General features: G+C 40.3%; 1 protein-coding gene across 1 annotated transcript in view; it reads left to right on the top strand.

The window, feature by feature from the left end:
• Window positions 1–170, top strand: part of LOC149130190 (protein GVQW3-like) — an 853-nt gene extending 683 nt beyond the window's left edge. The window contains exon 1 of the mRNA XM_089346210.1: window positions 1–170. This exon is cut by the window's left edge and continues 683 nt beyond it. Within this exon, the coding sequence (XP_089202336.1) occupies window positions 1–112 (112 nt within the window). The 3' untranslated portion in view covers window positions 113–170.
• The last annotated feature ends 2,330 nt before the right edge of the window (window positions 171–2,500 follow it).

Raw genomic sequence — 2,500 nt, 5'->3', positions numbered from 1 at the left:
CAAAAGTTGGGTCCATCCCTACCAGCCTGAAACCAAAGAACAATCAAAGCAGTGGAAGCACACATCTTCTCCTACCCCCAAAGAAGGCCAGAGTCATTCCTTCAGCTGGTGAGGTCATGGCGTCAGTTTTTTTTTTTGGATTCTCAAGGTGTCTTGCTGATCGATTACCTTCTGAAACGCCTCCGAGAAGCAATCAAAGAAAAAAGGCTGGAAATGCCCACCAGAGGAGTCCTTTTTCATCACGACAATGTTCCAGCCCACACCTCAGTGGCTGCCATAGCACCAATTCGTGATTGTGGATACAAGCTTCTTCCCCATCTGCCTTATTTGCAAGGTTTATCTCCCTTTGACTGTCATCTATTCCCAAAAATGAAAAAAGCCCTGGCTGGTTGCCATTTTGCCAGTGAATGATGACTTCTTAGATGCTGTAGGGAGTTTCTTGGAGTCTCAAACAAAAGAATTCTTCTACGCCGGGATAATGGCGCTTCAGCACCGCTGGAGAAAGTGTTCAGCCATCGAGGAGAACTATGTTGAAATATAAATCATCAGAAGTCTTGTACTATGTTTTGGTTTTTTTTGAGGCTCAAGACTTTTCAGACACCCCCTCGAACATAATTAATTTGATACAACTTGTCCAATCGTTGCTGAATTATTTATCATTTACATTATTTACATTTGACGGATATCTGTCCTCATCTTGTTTGTTGTTAACACAACATTTCGGCTGATATACCCTCTAGCCTTCATCGGGTGTCTTGGGGAAATTTCGAACCTGGGTTCTTCTTATTCCTAAGGTATTTTTCAATATTATTATTATTATTATTCCGTTTATATATTTGAAAGAAGAAAGCAAAGGACCACTGATGAGGTCACAGAAGTGTGACGAAAGAACTCTGGCCGAAATAGGATTAATGTAATGTAATGTAATATAAAGCTGAAGCAAATTAACACCAAATATACAGTGCGTGTGTTTTTATTGGCTAAACTGGCAATATGACCATCCCCAAATACAACAACATTATTATTATTATTATTATTGTTATTATTATTATTATTATTATTATTCAGGTCACTGCCTGGAATTGAACTCGGAATCTTGGGATTAGTAGCCCGCGCTCTTAACCACTAAGTCATATGCCCACGGGTATATATAACACATAAGCATTAATTGTTTTGTTTGTTCTTCGTTTTGCAGCTTTGTTAATGGGAGGTGAAAAAAAATTGCAATTAAAATTATTTTGTGCTACCTGTGGTAAAAAAAAAAAAAAAAAAAAAGGGGACTGAGTGTAAGGGCAGCAGCAAAAGAGATTAATGATGTGGAGGACCCAGGAACTGTCAATGAATGTGATGCGCAAAACTGATTCAAGGAAGGGGATACCAGCCTCAAAGACAAACCAAGATCAGAGAGACTTTCTGTTGTGGATGATGATGATGATGATGATGAGGCCTTGCTTGAAATGGCTGAACAACAGCAGCGAAGCTCAAGCTTAGCACTTGTGCATCGTCAGTAGAACTTGGTCCTTTGCAAAGTCTTCCACAACCTGTTTTTCCCTCTGGTTAAATCCTGGTGTTTCAAAGTTTGTTTCAATTTTCTTTGATAGCCATTTTAACATCGTATGGAATTGCAAAGTTTGTAACCCAGGCATTTGTTTCTTTTGTACTCTGTAATTATATCTAATCTTCTTGTTTTCAATGATACTATCAGGGTTTTTTGGGGGATAGCCCCATTAACGATGTGGAAGGACTAGGATCTGTCAACAAACGTGTGGCACAAAACTGGTTCAGAGGTTTCAAGGAAGATGATACCAGCCTCAAAGACAAACCAAGGTCTTTCTGTTGTGGATGATGAGGCCTTGCTTGAAATGGCTGAACAACAGCAGCCAAGCTCAAGTACTTGTGCATCGTCAGTAGAACTCGGTCCTTCACAAAGCTCCATCGGTCAACACTGCCGTAAGCTTAGCCTTATAAACAGACGCTGTCGAGAAACTTCTCATCAACAGACTAATGATGTGTGAACGACTGCCCCTCACTCATATATCACTTGTGACGTTGAACCCTGCAAGTGCTGGACATGAAAACAGACATGATGGTCATGGTTGGAATATGTCTTACTAATGCTGGTGCTCTTAAAAAGTTTCCTCTGTAGAGTAGGGCAGTGGTTCCCAAACTTTTTAGAGACGCGACCCACTATTTACGTCACCAGTTTATGGCGACAGTTCAAATTCCAACGAGGTCAATTTTGCCTTCCATCCTTTCGGAGTCAATAAATTAAGTACCAGTTGCGTACTGGGGAACGATCTGATCAACTGGCTGCCTCCCCCAAAATTTCAGGTTTTGTGCCTATAGTAGAAAGTATTATTATTATTATTATTATTATTATTATTGTTCAGTCGTTTTATTTTTATAACGTGCTTTCACTTCACTACCGAGCGCAGCTCTGTGCGCCTGGGGTATGTGCTGTGGTTTGCTGTGGTGCTCTTATGGTTACTGTATTGAAAGT

Source organism: Octopus bimaculoides, chromosome 30 (assembly GCF_046866305.1).
Source record: "Octopus bimaculoides isolate indiv1 chromosome 30, ASM4686630v1, whole genome shotgun sequence".
NCBI classification, from domain to species: Eukaryota; Metazoa; Mollusca; class Cephalopoda; order Octopoda; family Octopodidae; genus Octopus; species Octopus bimaculoides.
This window is presented reverse-complemented; position numbering and strand designations above follow the sequence as displayed.